The sequence below is a fragment of the Desmodus rotundus genome, chromosome 13 (genome assembly GCF_022682495.2).
Source record: "Desmodus rotundus isolate HL8 chromosome 13, HLdesRot8A.1, whole genome shotgun sequence".
NCBI classification, from domain to species: Eukaryota; Metazoa; Chordata; class Mammalia; order Chiroptera; family Phyllostomidae; genus Desmodus; species Desmodus rotundus.
The window spans coordinates 31569420-31586396 of NC_071399.1; the positions used below are offsets into that span (position 1 = coordinate 31569420).

Consider the following 16977-nt stretch of genomic DNA (forward strand, 5'->3'; position numbering starts at 1 on the left):
ATATTATTTTCCTTCACATTATTTAGGTATGAGAAGAAAAAGATTAGCACCCATCTCCTCCTGCTCAAGTCTCATTTTATACCAGTTCTCATAGACCAAATACTCCATAAATATCTCTGAAAAGTCATCTAATACTGAATACAATTTTTTAAATTCTTTAATTTAACCTACCCTACAGTGAAGCTTCATAGTTCATATTTGACTTTCCAGTTTTTCAGCCTACTTCATTTTTATGTTTTAAATGCATTCTCCCTAAGAAGTTGATACAACTTAAAACTTATGTATTTACTTCTGAGTTTGAACAGTGCTTACCATTTGAGACGGAATTTCCATTTTCAGTAGTGACAGCACTGGAGAGTGGATTAGATAATTGAACGCCATGGCTATTCGCATTTCTGTCTTGAGCCTCTGAAGCAATCTCAGATGTACCGGAGTCATCTCGGCTAGTTAGGTTCATGTTAGTTTCAAAACCTAAAATAAATTTTAGAAAAAAAATTATTCTTTTTTTGCTACAATACACTAAGTTGAGTAAAATGTTGAAAGGAATACAACTTATCAAATCAAACATTAATTACATTTAAAAATAACTTAGTAACAATACTTAATCAAATTTGTCCTACACAATATTCAATTGTTAAACATATGGCCTATAAAATATTCAACAAGCATTGTTAAACTAAGTAGTGAAAATAAATTTGATAAGTTCTTATTTTCAAACATACCTACACAGAAATTTTGATGTCATAGGTCAAATAACTTGTCATTATAGCATTGCCTATTTCCTAATAGTATGGCAATAATTATGTTTGAGAAGTTTTCTGCATTACTAAACTAAGTGGAGCTGAAATAATCTTAAAGTTTGGGAATAAAATAAGAAACATATTTTACACATTATTATAAAATGTGTTATTTACCATTAAGGAATACTAACCTTCAGACCCTTACCTCTGCATTCTATACCCTAACAAAGTTACCTAAATGTTTACTGTGTGTTGCAAATGGAGTGCAGTGAGATGTGCCAACACAGAAATCATTGTCCAAATTAGGCTGAAGAGCCAAATAAGGATTTTTTAAATTATGGATTAATAATAAAGTAAAATACAACATATACTAAGGCTTGGAACAACGTCTAGCTGAGGTAGATTTTTACATAATAACAGTATTATCCTTAGGCAGGATTGACAAGTGAGAGTGTGCAAATCAAGCACAATTGTCATCATGGTGTCACACTGGGTCTCTCCTTAATCAAGTTAGGCTCCCTTTCTCAGACTGGCCAGGAATACATGGGATTGGCTCTTGCTTCTCCAGGAACCTCAGAAAAGCCCCAACTTACTGGGAGATTTTTGTTCAATATCAAAGATATGCATGCTATTTCTGCTCTTGTCTGTTGGTACACAGTAAATTCTAGCTATCTTTAGTTGGGCCTGTCGGAAGTTTTAGGCTAACAAATTATTCAAAAGGGATAATAGGCATAATTTGCTTCTTGCACTTTACAAGGGGAAGAACAGTTTATCTGCCATGATCCCCATAACCTGGACTTCAATAGATAGAGAGGTTATTTCCATATTCCTCAAAGGGGAATTAAGGTCACCCAGGGTCATGTAGTCAGAAAGAGGTAGAATAGAATTTTAATCTGTATATTCTGATCATCATTCAGTTTTTATTTTTCACTAAAAGACAAATTAGACTATGTCATTTTGTGTCATTTCAATGAACTGCTGTTTAAATTCTAAGAAAGGAAGAGGGAAGATGCGGGGGCAGGGGGGGGTGGGCATGGAGGAAAGAAGAAAGGAAGGAAAGAGGCCGGCCAGGCAGCTCTCTAGAGTTTGGCTCCCAATGCTGGGCTTGACACTATCCTTTATAACTCTTCCTCCTGGACATTGTCTCCTCTTTCCCTTGAGACATTTAAGTAACACTATAGGCCATGGACATTTTCCCAGTTGCTCCATATTGACTCATATTTCAGTCTTTGGTCTATGCATTCCCTCTGTCTAGAATGTGCTCACCACTAACCACCCTGCTTCTTCCAACCCACCAGAGAACATCATATTCAGATCACCCACAGTGCAGTGACCACTCATTTACAAGTAAGTGATGTGCAGCACAAAGAGAGGCCCAGTCTGCCCAAACAGGAAGGTATGCTAAGGTTTAAAGTAGAGAATGCTATACAGTTAGAATGAAGGCAAAATGAACAGTGCTTTGAAAATTGAGCAGAAGAGTTTATATTTCAGTGATCCAAGTGAGCCATTGTAGCTCCTGACTCCTTGCACTTATAAAACAAACAAAAGGCTTTGATCAAGTCAACGTACATAAGAACAGTGATGACTATGAGGTAGTGTGATCTTAGCTCTTGACAATGAGCAATTACCAAACAGGCTGTAACTGAAAGAATATCTATTCAATTTGGTCAACTCTATCTTCCCCCCACCACTTTTTTTTTTGTTTTGTTTTTGGAAAGTTAGTAAATCAGGTTTTGTTTTAAAGCTGTCTCAAGACATAAGACACAGACATGCATCAACTTCTATTTGTCTTTAAACTGTTTTTTTAAATTCTATAATTCAGTTGTTTATTATTGAGTGCCTACTAAGTGCCTGACACCCTCCAGGTGCTGGAGATACAATAATGAATATCACAGACAGGCAGCTTGAAGCTTACTGCCCAGTTTGACAACTGACAAAGAAGCAAATAAACAAGTAGATAATTAAAAGTGGCTGGGTACAAAACTTAATGGAAAGTGGGGGTGGGCAGCCAACATTTTTCAGGAAGCATGGCTAAGGAAAACATGTCTAGGAGGTTGCAGTTAGGCTCATAGTAAAAGGAGGGAAAGAAGCATCTGTGTGAACAGACAACCTCCCACATGTGTGAAGACCCCAAGCAGGAAAGATCTCACCTTTTTCACAGAACCAGGTAGTGGGGTCTTATTGAGTTGGTCACCTGGAAGCAAAGGGCATGCTAGAAATAGGATAAGCACATCACCCAGGGCTGGGGAGGCCATCTCAGGCAGACGTTTAGCTTTTGTTCTCAGTGCAATGGGAGGTTATGACAAAAGGGTGTGAAGCAGGAAGAACCTCTCTGGGCAAATGGGGACAGTACTCTTGTACCTGGTAGTACAAGACTCAATCCTCTGAGACATTGTGTCTTGGTACGAATATTTGATGCTAGCTTTCCTCACAGCTGAGTTCTGTCTCATTAACAATTGATACATTTAAATCATAGTCAAAACCTCCATTTTTGTTACTAAAGTTAAAAAAAATTCATCTTTCTGATCAGTAAGTGAAATTGTAGCCAAAAATGTCTTCAAATTTGTCACAATAGGCTGTGACCTTTACATTATCTACTAAGATTTTCTTCCTATTTTTATATTAAAAAGAGTATGTCTACTTGAGAATGGCTCTGGATTGGAATAAGGGAATCAGTCTTTCTTAACGTAAGACAAAAATTAATGGCCAACCTAATGATTATTATTCACACTGCTTGTACAATAATTACCACCCCTGCTAGATGTGATACTTGACTTAGCTCTTATTTTCCTAACAATTCTGAAGAGTTGTCACTATCAAGCCTATTTTCAAGATGAGGTCACTGAGGGTTGGGGAGGTTAATCTACGTGAAGACATTTCACAATTAGTTGTTGCAAATGGATTCAGACTAAGGCCCACAGGACTCTACCATTCACCTACACTCATTCCTCTGCTTGGCCCCTTATGTGAAGTCTTCCCTCCTCATTTCATTTGCTGGTATAAAAGGATGAGGCAGCTTCTTTTCTGTGGCTTCACAACCCATGCCTCAGTGGTAATGAACCAGGAGCTGTAGGTTGAAAAATTGTACTTTATCCACTGAAATAGAGTTGCAAAATCAATGTAGGTGTCCTCACTTTGGGATTATCCTTATTCATTAATATTGACTGGGGCATTCTTAGTATAGTAAATTCTGTGTCCACCTTTGCTAATAAACACTGTTACTCCAAGTTAGATCCAAACACATAAAAGCATCTGTGCCCAAGCTTGTTAATATTTTGATTCAGCAACAGTGAGGGTCAATTACAGAAATTCTCAATAATTTGATTTTTTTGGTAAAGTGTCAGGGTAGTGCATGATGGTTGCAATGTTCCTTGTCAAAAGTATACCCATTACCCTGCACTTAAGCACTGAAGACATTACGACAATGACAAATCAAGAAGACATTGTCAGTGAGTCTGAAGAAGCCTTAGTTATAAAAGTACATATACAAACCACGTGTTTGTGGTGAATTTTCAAAGGAATAATATGGAGCAAGCAAAGTCGTCAAGTTTACTCATGCCCACAAGCAGTGGCCATCAGAGTTTTGAGGGTGAAGCAAAGTCAGTCACTCCAAGAGGAAATATTTGAGATTCTTAAGGAATCTAAGTAAACAAGAAGAGAAGTGAGAACTGTAATATCCTGCATAATGATTTAAGGTATGCCTGAGTCATCCTTCTATCTCTGTATCTTGTGAAATCAGTGGTTTGTGTAGTTCAGTGACATCCTTTGGTTGAGTGCGTTATAGCACTGGCTGATCCAAATACCCATTGTGGTTTCTTTTAACCTATAAGTAGGATTTCTCTGTGACCCTGCCTGGCTGCCTGGTGCTGTGTTTACAGGTATGGGAGAAATGAATCACACTGGGATCTGACTAAAAAAAAAAAAGAGAAGAAGAAGAAGAAGTCTTGGCCTTACATTAGGATATGCTTATTAATTACGAGTATGCAAACAAGGCACATTTAAGTCGAATCTTAATCTAATGAGAGGGTTCTAGCAAATCTCTAAATGTAAATACAAAAAAATGTGTTGTCTTGTGTCCTGTGTTAGTTTTTATATAACTAACAAAATAGTTATATAGTTTTTATATAACTATACAAAAAATGAGTTGTCCTGTTTTAGTTTTTATATAACTAAAATATCATGCTGGGTGGGTGAAACTGTGGTTTTCTATAGGAGGTGATATTGCCACCCCACACTCCCCATACCCTCCCACCCCTGAGCAACATTTGGCAATGTCTGGAGATGCTTTTGGTTGTCACACTGGGGGAAGGAGATGCTACTGGCACCTAGTGGGTAGACAAGGGGGATGCTACAAAACATCCTACAATGTACAGAACAGCCCCCCACAAAGAAGAAATATCCTGCCCAGGATGTCAATAGTGCAGAGGATGAGAAAGCCTGTTATAAAACCTCAGTCAGATGACACCATTTCCCCACTGGGAAAGTCTCTCCACTGGTTTCTTATTTTCTTTGAATTAGGATCCAAAGGTCTTCTGAAGCTGAGAGACCCTCCATAACCTGAGTCCTTGTTCCCATATACCACCCTTGCAACATGCCACCCCTGCATCGCTCACTCAGCTTCTTTCTCTCCCCAAGGAAGCCTGAAGTTTCTGCCCAAATCTCCCCTGAGCAGAAGGGCCTCCCAAATCACTTTCTAGAAAACAGCACATCTCTCCCTGCCCCAGGTCAACTTCTGTTCCTACTCTCTGCTTTAGTTTTTCCACATAGTCCTTCTCACTGTGTGACATATTAAATTTCCATTGTTTGTTTCCTGTAATCTCCTTCTGGAATATTGGCACCATGATCTCAAGAAGAAAAGACACAATGAAAACTGCACCTCTGTCTTGGGGATTTAGGAATGATTAATTTGGAATGATCATTGAAGGATTCTTGTCCTACTCAGCTGAGTTAATGTCTGTTGCTTGTGTGTGTGTGTGTGTGAAAGCCTTTGACACATAATAGGTTAACATGTATGGGAGGGGCAACCAGGGTGCATTCTAGTGAGTGCCTTTTCTCAGGCTTCTGGGTAAAAAAAAAAGTGATTGCATTCATGGTCCTTGCCATGCAAATGCTAAGGCAGCAGAAGACCAGGAACTGAAATGAAAGCTGTACAAAATGTCCCAGAAATCCGTGGTGCAGAGGGTATGTAACAGCCAGGTGAGCCTTTGGGGTGTGGGAAGGAGGTAAAAACACTGGATTTGGAAGCACGGACAGAATGTGGGGAGGAGGAGGGAAAAAGAAGCAAAAAGAAAACAAACCCATACAGCAAGGGAGTCAGAACTGAGTGTGCTCAGGAGAGAGAGGAAGCTGGCTCTGTCCCAACTCTGCCCTGGGAAGTGGGAGCTTATGTGGTACCATACAAGTGGGCTCCAGCAAGTACTTTGAGTAAGGCATAACATGAAAAAGACTATTTTTTTATCCTTACCCAAGGACATTTTTTTCTATTTTAGAGAGAAAGGAAGGAGGAAAGAGGTGGGGAGGGAAGGAGAGAGGGAAGAAAGAAGAGAGAGAGAGCTAGAGGGAAATGTCAGTGTGAAAGAGAAACATCCATTGGTTGCCTCCCGTACACCATACCTGCTCCAACCCAGGATCAAACCCAAAACCTAGGTATGAGGTGCCCTGACTGGGGATCAAACTTGTAACATTTTGGTGTTGGGGACTATGCTCCAATCAACTGAGCCACCAGGCCATGGAAAAGACTATTTTGGAAATGTTATTAATCTAGCAAAAAATATATATAGTTGGATTAGCTTCAAGGAGAGTTTAGAAACAGAAAAGCAGAGAGAATTTAGAGAAGGGTAGTGTCAGAAGGACAGAGAAGTCAGGAAGTGGGCGAAGTTAATGATGTTTTCGAGTTGAGGGACAGGGAGTAAGGCAAGACTAGCCAGGTGCCCAAAGATGAGAATGAGTTTGGGGCTGTGTATGTTGACTTTGAAGTGACAGCCACATACCCAAGAGTTAAGCTTTGTGGCAGTTATTTGAATAAGGGCATTTATTAGGACAGAAGAGAAAATGTCTAGGAGAGACTTGGGAATCTCAGTAGGGAGGATTTCTTCCAGGAACAGCGATATTCCTATGAGTAAGGAGGCAGAAGGTGACACACAAGTGATAGTGGATACAAACAAACAGGTGCAGGCTTGGGGTGGGGTGGAGGGGGTGGCAGAAGGGGGATGGCAGAAGAAAAGGGCTTTGCAAAGCCAAGGGAGGTGGACAGTACCAAATGCCACAGAAAGGTCAAGGACAACAAGGAAGGAATGAGCAATATAGAGTTTCTTTAAGAAAAAAGCTTAAAAACATTGCTCTCTTAGTTACCTTAACTTGAGATAATTTTAGAATGCATTTTGGAAGCATATAAGATAGGATCCAGGTTTCATTAATGCAGGAGAAAAACAAAGTATAGTTGTCTGACTGCTTTAAAATACTGTGAGTGCAATGCGAGGCATAAAAATTGTGAAAATACATTTTAAACTCATTACTCATGCTGGCTATAATTCATTCTGCAACTCTATAGGAAAATTCCTCTTCAGAAAGGCTATTGCACAGAGAAGGCGTGCTTGTTTTTTCCTATTCACCATTAAGGAAAAGCACAGACATGGAGAGAGGTGGCTGGCATGGCCCTGACACTTCTCAAGTTCTCATTTCTAAAATTTAGGAGTCACAGCTAGACTGTGCTTATTGACTCTCTTGGATGGTGTGTAACTAAGTTTGGATAGGATCATTTAGACCCCCAAATCAGCATCGTTTGTGTTCAACCAAATTTTGCTTGTGATACAATGAATAATCAATGCATTTTACATCTCTGATTTTTTCTAAAATCTTTTATTAATGTACGTGAGTAATAAATACAAATAAGGAATATAGCATTCTGCTATAATAAGCTTCTGGAAAGTGAATTAAACCCCAAATATCTGGCATATTGCCTCAGAGAAAGATAAATATCAAGTGTAAGAATTCTCATAGGCACAGGGCTGATCCTAAAGTCAAATAAGAAGAGATTTCACATGTGGAGTTGTGTAACAAGATATAAGATGTGAGTAAAGGGGTGTATTGTTCAAGAGATGTGTACGTTTACGAAAGGTACACAATGATTTTGTGTATGTTTTGTCTAGCACAAGTCTAACTGACCTGGTGAATCCAACTTTATCATCCCTTTGCTAATAGTTGTTGAAATGTATCAACAGAAGGCTTCAGTGTCTGAGAGCAACGCAGAACTGGGAACAGAGCAAATGTTTCCGTGCGTTCACTCTTGTGACACAGAAGCGTTCCACAATACAGTTATATTTCTATAAGAACTTTATCAGCTAAGAAACAGAAAACAATATAGCACTGTAACAGTTGTAAAGGATGGAGAAAACAATTGTCCTATGTGCTATGGACCTTAAAAGGCTAGAGCTGTCCCGCAGCATTCCTTCCTTCTTTTTAATACCCCCTTATGAAATCATCACTCTTTAGTAGATCAAAATTCCTCTTGATCTTGTGTCTTAAGTATTCTTCTGTGGCAGAAAGTGCCACAAACACTTATCCTCTGGGTTAAGTAGGGTAGAATGGAAATTCTTGTCCCCTCCTCTTAGCTCCTGCTACCCACTCCCCTGCCAAGTCTAAGGAGAGGGTTTGCACTAGAAAACACCAACTGAAGCAGGAAATAGAGTGATATCTTCAACAACATATGCGCTGAGCTGGGGAAGAATGTATTGATAGTAAAGCTAAAAAATGACTGTCAGTATAAATAAGGTTTTCAGGGCCCAAAAATTCACAGAAAATTATGTTGTGCTAATTTTCTTTCAAATTTAACTAACTGGATCCTTTTGTGCCTGTCTATTCTGTCCCTGCCATAATAGAGGAAACAACAAAACAAAACAAAAAATACATCAATTCTTTTCCTTTCCCTGTACTTGGGGAGCTTGCCTTTCCTATAATTAGCTGAATATGTAACACCTAAACACCAAGCTGGCCTTGCCAGGAGACCCATTCCTCATGTATAATTTCATAGGTCATGCGGTTATTTATATTCCTGTTATTTTTGCATTTCCTAAATGCCAGGTGGTAACGTAAATCTGGGAGTCCTAAAACGCAACTCCTGCAGAGCAGCACTGTTGGTCTTGGCAGCATGTGCTTTAGGTACATGGCTCCCCCTTACTTTCTCCAGAAAGCAAAGGTGGAGAAAATAATATGACTGCTCTTTTACTGGGAGAATTTAGTAATTGTGATACCGGCATGATGTCACATGGATGGTAAGCTAGTGACACTCACCATCTGGAAATACCAACACAGGGCAGCCCCCATGAACACTTCTTACCAGTTCTCACACATCCTTTCTTAGGTAAACAACCAATGCTCCCTTTACAACAAAAGAGTATTTATGTATGTATTTATTTTAATGAGAATTGTATTAGCTCTATGTTCTCTGTTGATATTTAACCATTTGTATATATAGCTATGAATAGAGCCCTTCTTGGATTTTTAGTAGATAAATTGCTTTAAGAATAACCACTGCAGTCCTTAAGAAAAATATCATCTACAGTTGCTCCACTTCAGGGACATTAGCTTGTGCTCCAGTTGTAATACGCCATTCTAGTGCCTTCTAGCCCTCTCCTATCTCCACCACATCAACCTCAGCACAACGAGAGTTTTGGCTGAATCACTTAACATCTCATACAAGACAGTAAATCTAATTGTTAGCATGAATCTCACGGATACAGTTGCAGCAGTTCAGAGAAAACCAGTAAAACCAACAAAAGTTACAAAACAAAAAGCAGTAGTGTGTGTAGAGTCATTTCAAAATTCTTGTCAGAACTAATTACAAAATTTACCCACCTAAAATATTTAATAACCAAAGGGCACGGGGCAGGGCCCATTGGAACAGATAGGAGCCATGTACTTTAAGCCTCTTATCAAGTCAACATTTAACTGAGAAGAAACTGGGCAGGTCTGGGGTCAATACACCCAAGGCAATGGAGTGGGTAATGGGAAATTTGCAAGGCTCAGTACAATAAGCATTTACAACTGGCACAAAGATATTTCAATATTTTAACAATAGTATGGTGGTAACCCTGCGCATCTGTAGAACAACCTCACCTGCCCACACCTGCTGACTACCAGCCAGGGGCTCTGAGGCCTTACCTAATAAAATAAATATATCTATGAAGACTTAAATTTTTGTCAAAATTCTCAAGCCTCCTGCACTGTTTCTTTGACAGCCACTATGAGTTTACCCTTTTCTAAAGGTAGACTGGCCGGTGTTAATCATTGTGCCTCCAAATCATATGCACTGTGGACTGAATTGCCCTTGAGCTATTGCAGTGACATATCAGAATAGATATCAGTTACTCGGAAAAGCTGAGAAACAGGGACAGTGAGGGCAAGACTAACCGTGTGTTTCCATTGGATTCGCAGTTCACCGCAAAGAGAAACCACCAAATGGCTGGGTCAGCAGTAGGATTCCCCTTCTCATATGGCCCGCAATGAATCACTTCTCACTAATCACTTCTAAAGTTAACATGTTTACATGTGAATAAATATAAAAAATCCTTTCCACATACCCTCATATAGTTATTCCAAAACATAATTTGATTATGTCATCATGCCTTTGAATTAAATCATAGTGCATGATGGAGCACATGGCAGCTTCTAGCATGAAGGACGGGTCCTCTTGTTCTGGTATTTTCTCTCCTGTTGCTTTAGTCTCTCTCCTTCCATCTTGCCATAAATCCTTCCTTCTAGACTAATGTTTCAAATAGTATATTTATGGTGTGGGAAATCAATTTAGTTGGTCACCATAAGCATTTAAAACTGAAAGAGGGTAGAAAGAATTGAATAAAAATGAAGCATTTCATAAGCATTGAGAATATGTACCATTTCGTGAATTCAAAATAATATGTTCACATAAAAACTTTCTCACTGCCTAGAAACATTGGATTTCTCATGTCTCCCTACTGTGAGCTGAAAGTCCATACAACTTAGTATAATTCAAGGCACAAAATAGATCATTAATGCATTTTTGAATAAATGAGTAAATAAATAAATGTTGCTCTTCTTATTTAATGATTTTTCCAAACCTCTTCAAAAATTTGATATGAGGCAAATAGCAAACAGCAATACAAAATACTCTTACTAGCTTCATCATTTTGCCTGAGGTTAACCTCTGAGATTTGAAACCCTGAAAAACAAAACAAAACGAAACAAAACTGCATGTCTTGGGGCCATGTCATAGATTGATTTTATTACCTAAAAAAAAATGGAATATTTTTTTCTAAAATCATTACAGAAGGTCCCAAAGATGTATTCAATCCCCACAGCAATGAAAGTGCTCTCTGATGAGCAGCTGGACCATATCACTGGGTTTCCTAATGGTCATCAGATTAAAAAGACATTTTTATGATTCCCTCATCACCATACATAAAGCACAGTGCCTCTCTGCCCTGTGTCACTATCCCAGCCTCTGTAAATTAGACATGATTTCAAGTCTGAGTAAGGGAATGAAGGAAAGCCCCCCACATAGCTGCAGCTACCCCAGTGAAATTAATGCTCACAATTAGAGCTTTACTGTCTTGAATGACACGTAAGTGATTCAACTAAATCTCTAGTTGTGCTTAGGTTTATGTAATGGGGATAAGGGAGGGCCAGAAGGCATGAGAATGGCCTGTTACAAGTAGAGTACAAGCTAATGTCCCTGAGATGGAGCAGTTTAGATTATATTTTTCTTAAGGACTGCAATGGTTATTCTTAAAGCAATGTATCTATTAAAAATCCATTAGGAACACTATTATTAACTATATATAAAATTAAATACCAACAGATAAAATAGAGTTAATACAATTCTCATGAAAATAAAATAAATAAATGCTCTTTTGTCTATAAGATATGCTGTTGGGTATTGGTTCTTTTCCTAAGAAAGAATGTGTGAACTGGTAGAAGTGTTATGGGGACTATCCTGCATTTTTAAAATATATTCCATTCATTAAGCTATTACAGTTGTCTCATTATTTTCTCCCATTTATCTGCCTCCGCCCTGCACCCCCTTCCCAGCAGCATTCCCCCCGCTTAGTTCATGTCCATGCATTATACATATAAGTTCTTTGGGTTCTCCATTTCCTGTACTATTCTTAACCTTCTCCTGTCCATTTTGTACCTACCAATTATGCTTCTCATTTCCTGTATCTTTTCCCCTATTCTCTCCCCATCCCTATCCCACTGATAACCCTCCATGTGATCTCCATTTCTGTGATTCTGTTCCTGTACTCGTTGTTTGCTTAGTTTTTTTTAGGATCAGTTGTTAATAGTTGTGAGTTTGTTGTCATTTTACTGTTCATAGTTTTGATCTCCTTCTTTCTCTTAGATAAGTCCCTTTGACATTTAATATAATAAGGGCTTGGTGATGGTGAACTCCTTTAGGAACACCTGGAGAGCGAGACAGACAGCACAACCAGGGTTCCAACATGGGGAACTAAAGCCTCAAAACCTCTGGCTTTAAAAATCTTTGGGGGCCGCAGCAGTGAGAGAAACTTCCAGCCTCACAGGAGAGTTTGCTGGAAAGATCCATGGGATCCTAGAATGTACACAAACCCACCCACCCAGGAATAAGCACCAGAAGGGCTCAATTTGCTTGTGGGCAGCAAGGGGAGTGACTGAAAGTGGGGCAAGAGCCACGCAAGAGGCATTGTTCCCTCTCTGACCTCTCCCCCACATAGAGCACCACAATGCAGCAAAGTGTTGCCCAACCCTAGCAAATACTTAAGGCTCTGCCCCTTACAACATAACAGGTGTGACGAGACAAAGAAATATTGCCCAAATGAAATAACAGATAAAAACTCCAGAAAAAGAACTAAGCAATGGGGAGATATCCACCCTATCAGATGCAGCATTCAAAACACTGGTAATCAGGATACTCACAGAATTGGTTGAGTATGGTCGCACAATAGAGGAAAAAGTTAAGGCTATGCAAAGTGAAATAAAGGCAAATGTACAGGGAACCAACAGTGAAGAGAAGGAACCCAGGACTGAAATCAATGATCTGAGACAGAAGGAAGAAATAAACATTCAACTGGAACAGAATGAAGAAACAATAATTAAAAAAAATGAGGAGAGGCTTAGGAACCTCCAGAACAACTTTAAACATTACAACATCTGAATCATAGGGGTGCCAAAACTTATTACAAAAAATAATGAAGGAGAACTTCCCCAATCTGCCAAAGGAAATAGACTTCCAGGAATTCCAGGAAGCTCTGAGTGTCCCAAAGAAATTGTGTCCAAGGAGGAACACATCAAGACACATTATATTAAATTACTCAAGACTAAAGATAAGGAGAAAATCTTAAAAGTAGCAGGAGAAATGGAGAGAGTTACCTACAAATGAGTTCCCATGAGATTATCAGCTGATTTCTCAAAAGAAACCTTACAGGCAAGAAGGGGCTGGAAAGATATATTCAAAGTCGTGAAAGGCAAGGACCTACATCCAAGATTACTCTCTCTAGCAATGCTACCATTTAGAATGGAAGGGCAGATAAGGTGCTTCCCAGATCAGGGACTACCCTATTTTAAGTTAGTCATTTGTTCTCCTCTAAGTCCATTCCATCCTTCTGTTAAAGCCAGCCTGGACCCATCCAGTTGGTGATCTCAGTTGAGAACTGGAATTAAGCAAATGTAACTCCAAGAAATGAATGTGACTTCAGGAAGTAATTTAATAGCTGAGAACTTTGGCTTGCTTTTTGGTGACATGGAAATACCTGCACAGTGATGGTTTTTGTCCTTTGCTTTTCTCCAGTTTTCTCTCCCTCACTTCTTCATAGATCAGCCATCTCTCCACACCAAAGGAGAATAATAAAACCAAAATGCGAAACATGGGTATTTGCTTGTGAAATACCCTGATGTACCCATTGTGTGTATGTCACTTCTCTCTTTCTCTAAAATAGGCATTTCTTTTGGAAGAGTATGTTTGATTATGAGTCAGAGTTTGGGGTGTGAAGAAGCTCTTTTGTAGAATTTTCAGGGACTTTGGGTAATGCACGAATTCTCAGGTATCATGGTGCAGTGACTGTTCCATTGTAAATCTTTATAATCTCAGATCTAGTTCGTGCCTGCCATTGCTTGAGCCCTGCATATTTTAGGACCTAGTCGTCTCTGTGGGGAGCAAAATGAATGAAACTGTTTATTGCTTTCCTACAATTAACATGTACCATTAAGTTGCAACTGGCCAGTAATTGAAAAGGTACAGTGTCTAAGTATGAACATTGATGATTTCAAGGAAAAAGAACAGAAAAAGAAAGAAGTAAAAACCAGAATAGAAGAAGACCTGAGAAGCTTCATACATGGTGATGCTAGGTGATCATTGTTGACTCATGGAATGGAGTACTGGGTAAAATAATAATGAATATAGCTAGCTCTCAGGTGGTATGAAATTTTTCTATTCTAATCTGAGGATTAATCATAAAAAATGATTCAATGCTGCATAAACCACCAAAACACCAGTAGGTAATTAAGAAATAGATTTTTCTTTTTTAGTACCCTTAAGGAGAGAGAGAACATGGCGCTAATCCAGCTCATCTTTAGGAAAACATTCCACACACCGTGTCGCTTCTCAGCATTTATTCACAAAAGGAAGAAAACCCCAGGATATTGTATTATGTAGTAATAATGAGATGCAGACAGTCAGGAAGGTCCTTATTAAGTTGCCTAAAAAGAGCTGCTGAGTGGCTTAGAGGATAAAGCACTGGGTTTCTCTTTGGAGCCCCCAGTGGGAGTTTAATTCACAATCCAGTACAGAGACCCATAATGCACAATAGCTGCTTGCTTTAATGGCTGGTAGTAGGAAAAATATTTACTGGTTATGAAAGATAATCCATTTCTGAAAAGACTGTCTTTTTTCTTTTTCAGAATTCCAGGTACAATAGATTATTCTCCTGCTGACAGTGCATTATAGAACACCCCAATTGCAATGGCTTCTTTGCAGCATTTGGCTCATCTCAAAAATTATGAACTATTTATGCAAGATACATATCTCTGGTATGATGGCATGCTAGAGACTGCAGATTCACAGCCAATATGTTAAGGTAATTTCCCAAGATAATTCATACTATTCAAAGAGTAACTTTTTATTAGGTTGATCTAAATATTTAATTGTCACAACTCTGCTTGGTTTCGCTCATGGGTTTTAAAGAATAATGAAGTAGCATGGCCCAGTGGAAGTACCATGGTCATGAGTGAGACCTATGAGTTTAATATTCTCCCAACAAATATCTGAGGGGCCCTGAGTATGGGCCTGACACTAGGTTTTCACTCAGCCATGTTTCTCACTATGCCATTATCCGCATCTCTGTTTTCATATTCCGATAATTTAAAAAAATAATTATTGTCTGCCTTTATTTTTTAGAAGTTGCTGTAGAGACAGACAAAGATGGCTTTTTTGAGTGTCCTGATCACGGTGGCTATTGAAAGTCGCTGCTGACCTGTGTGGTTCTTACCATGGTCAACACACCCTTCCTTTCTGGCTGTCCTCAGCAGGCCTCTGATGCCTCACTAATAAGGTTGAAGCTTACATTCTGCACAATTAAATGCTTCCTTAAGAAAAGAGGAGCACATTGCAAGTGCTAACACAATGTGATGTGTGTTTGTCAGTAATTAGGTACTCAGTTTCCAAGCAAAACCTTATAAAGGCAAAACAACAACAACACACACACACAATAGTTTTGAATGTAAAGAATTATGCTGGCCCAACCTGTGTACTGTGGGTCCTTGGCATTAGAAAGGACACTTTGTGGGACAGCTGAGTAAAAAGAGTTTTGTGAACTGAGGACAAGAGGAGGACTAGATCGAGAAGCACAAAATAAATGGCTTCTTAGCTAAAAACTATGTACCTCAGGAATATTTCCAACAGAGGAAAAATAGTTTTATCCCATATCTTTTCTTGGTAATGAGTTTAGTTTAACTTCAGAAGGAAATTACTTTCCGAGACAGAGACTTGATATCATTTGAAAAATTTTAATTATGCTTGAAGAATGAGGATAACATCATAGAAAGAATCCAGGGATAGGGAGAAAGGAGACAGGGCTGATTCTTGACTCTGGGACCCATCAGTTTCTGTGATTATGGGTGAATCACTTAATCCCTTCAAGTCTCAGATTGCTCATTAGTAAAAGGGAATGCTAACACCTGCTTCCCCTCCCTCACAGGGAGGTGATGATCTGAGAAGAAAAGATGTCAACATGCTTGGCCAACAGGAAAGAGCCACTTACAAATACTAGCTATGAATAATATGAACAGAACACCATTGACAAATGTTCCATAGCATTTCTGAAGATATATGGGGTCACATGTTCCTACTTAGAATCACCGCTATCATTTTGTTTCATTTTCTCCTCTGGCTCTTTATACTCTTTAAAGCACAGATCCCATAAGTTAATACTGGATTCCTGTGTGGGGAAGAGAAACAAATGGAGATAATTCAGGGCCTCATCATGGAGCTTCCAGGTAGAAAGCTTATCCTGCTTTGATTCAATGCAAGGTAAGCAGTGCCTTTTCTTCTTTCTCTTTTTTCCCCTCAGCATTCAGCTGTCCCCACAGCTGTATTCTATAAAGACCATATACCCTGAACCTGCATGTCTCACCCTACATTGGTTCTTCTGGCTGCCACTTCTATTCTACTTCTGCATCCATCCACTTGTTATTGTCCATTACTCTTCCTGCTCACCTGTCAGTTCAGTGTGGAGCTCTCCTACATTCTCACAGGCAGTCACTCACTTCTTTTCTTGGCCACTAAAGATACCATGAATATGCATCTGATACATATGGGGTTCAGGGGCCACTCAGAGCTCCGTTCTGGACCCACTAATAGTTTCTGACCTCTAGACTGACACCTGTCCCCTCCACCAGAATTTCATTCACTGAAATTAGGTGGACACATAGGCTTCCTACACTGTCTGCGAAAGGGCCAGATTTTTCCTTTATTTTTTGGAGTCCCAGGAGCCAGCCCTGTGTTTACATTAAGTGAATGCTTATCGCATGACTATAGGGAATTAGCTCTGCGAGTTAATGCAAGTCTGGTTTACAGGCCCCTGGTTGCACAATTTCCCTGTGTGAATTCTTGGGTATTTATAGAGAGAAGGTGCTGTAAATTGTGAGAAAAAATATCATAAACATTCAAAACATTCACAAACATTCAAAATCAAAAACTCATTTTAGAAACATCCAATTAATATAGAAAACA

At 39.1% G+C, this 16977-nt stretch overlaps 1 protein-coding gene across 1 annotated transcript in view; it reads right to left on the minus strand.

Moving 5' to 3' along the window:
- Nucleotides 1-16977, minus strand: part of MYO16 (myosin XVI) — a 518514-nt gene that overhangs the window by 59735 nt on the left and 441802 nt on the right. Inside the window, exon 33 of the mRNA XM_053916793.1 lies at nucleotides 313-471. Coding sequence (XP_053772768.1) covers nucleotides 313-471 — 159 coding nt within the window. The remainder of the gene's footprint in view (nucleotides 1-312; nucleotides 472-16977) is intronic.